General features: G+C 42.2%; 1 protein-coding gene across 1 annotated transcript; it reads right to left on the bottom strand. All coding sequences in view use genetic code 11, as the record gives it.

Annotated features, from left to right (window-relative positions):
• Positions 1 to 518: 518 nt before the first annotated feature.
• EGR_11013 (hypothetical protein) lies at positions 519 to 758 on the bottom strand (the record flags this gene model as incomplete). The annotated part of the gene is made up of 1 exon (XM_024500262.1): positions 519 to 758. One exon carries the CDS (start codon positions 756 to 758, stop codon positions 519 to 521), a length of 240 nt encoding a protein of 79 aa, XP_024345322.1.
• Between the last annotated feature and the right edge of the window lie 490 nt (positions 759 to 1,248).

Raw genomic sequence — 1,248 nt, 5'->3', positions numbered from 1 at the left:
AATATCTTTTGTTTTTTATGAAGCCAAATGAAGCCTAAAAATTGTCAAAAATCAATGCAACTTTTGGTGGTGCCTCACGTGATAAATCGTATTTTTCCTCTAGTTGGACACTGAGGTGTGTATGTATAGGTTTTTCATGGACTGAACCGAAGTTGTGCAAATACCTCTTCCATTTCTTAACCACCGTTGAGATATAGTTGTCAGAGTTCCATGCAATGCATTTCAGCGACGCAAAAATAATTAAAACCGTTGTGATATGCATTGACTGTATAACTTGGTCTTGTTGTTGGAACCTTTTAATTAACTTGTTGTTCTATTCTTCAGACGATTCTGAGGCGACGATAGTCATTCACTTCACCGTGATGATAGCAAACGTGACGGGGACCGAGAGGGGGATGCGAAAAAAAAGAAAGGAGAGACGGAAGCCAAACTGAGCTGTCAACATCAAAGCGGGAGGGAGTGGTTTTCAAAACGCCGTGCTCTCCGGTAAAGAGGCCTAGTCGAATGTCTTTTTTCCCTTAGTTTGTAAGCGAACCAGTATGTGTGATATCTTTGTGCATTTGCAAATCAGAATTTCTCCACCCGAGCCTTTGTTTCTTGTCTGTTGGTGGGGAAGGAAAATGAGCTAAAATGAAACTGTTGGCTGGGTCATGAGAACCATAATAGTCTTCTTCTCTAATAAGGTGAATGGTAATAGGTACGAATCGGACATCTGGGTAATCGGTTTTGGCAGCTTTTCTCTCTCGCCTCAGAAGCATAGGCATACATTGACCGGATACAGCAATTACCCTCTGCAAGGAGCCAGATATGTTAACATCCTACGTAAACCACCGATTTGATTCACCGATAATGTACCTACCTTCTGTGAGTCAAGTTAGGCGCTTTGGAGTCGTTGCTGTGCCACGGTCGATTCCAGCCCACCTACTTACTTGTGATAGTTGAGTGAGAAGAACGATTTCCCCTCAAAGGGAGGTAGGGGGAGAAGAAATAGACAGAATGTTGCCCAAACCAGCATGATTAGTTCGCTGTGAGGTGTTTCATGCCTAGTATATTTAACTAAACCTCTACAGACGTATCACAAAGCAATGCTCCCATCACTTATGCTGCTATTCTTCACCCTCCGAATTCCTGCATGGAGCCTTCAACGGTAACTCAGGCCCAAGTTTAGTCGAAAAATGAGAAAACTTGTTCAGAGCAATTTTTATTTAGATAGAACCACTCATAAAACAAAAGATCAGTGCCAACTCT

Source organism: Echinococcus granulosus (genome assembly GCF_000524195.1).
Source record: "Echinococcus granulosus chromosome Unknown EG_S00330, whole genome shotgun sequence".
In the NCBI taxonomy this organism is placed as follows: domain Eukaryota; kingdom Metazoa; phylum Platyhelminthes; class Cestoda; order Cyclophyllidea; family Taeniidae; genus Echinococcus; species Echinococcus granulosus.
The sequence above is the reverse complement of the archived record's forward strand: the minus strand, read 5'-3'. Positions and strand labels throughout refer to the sequence as shown.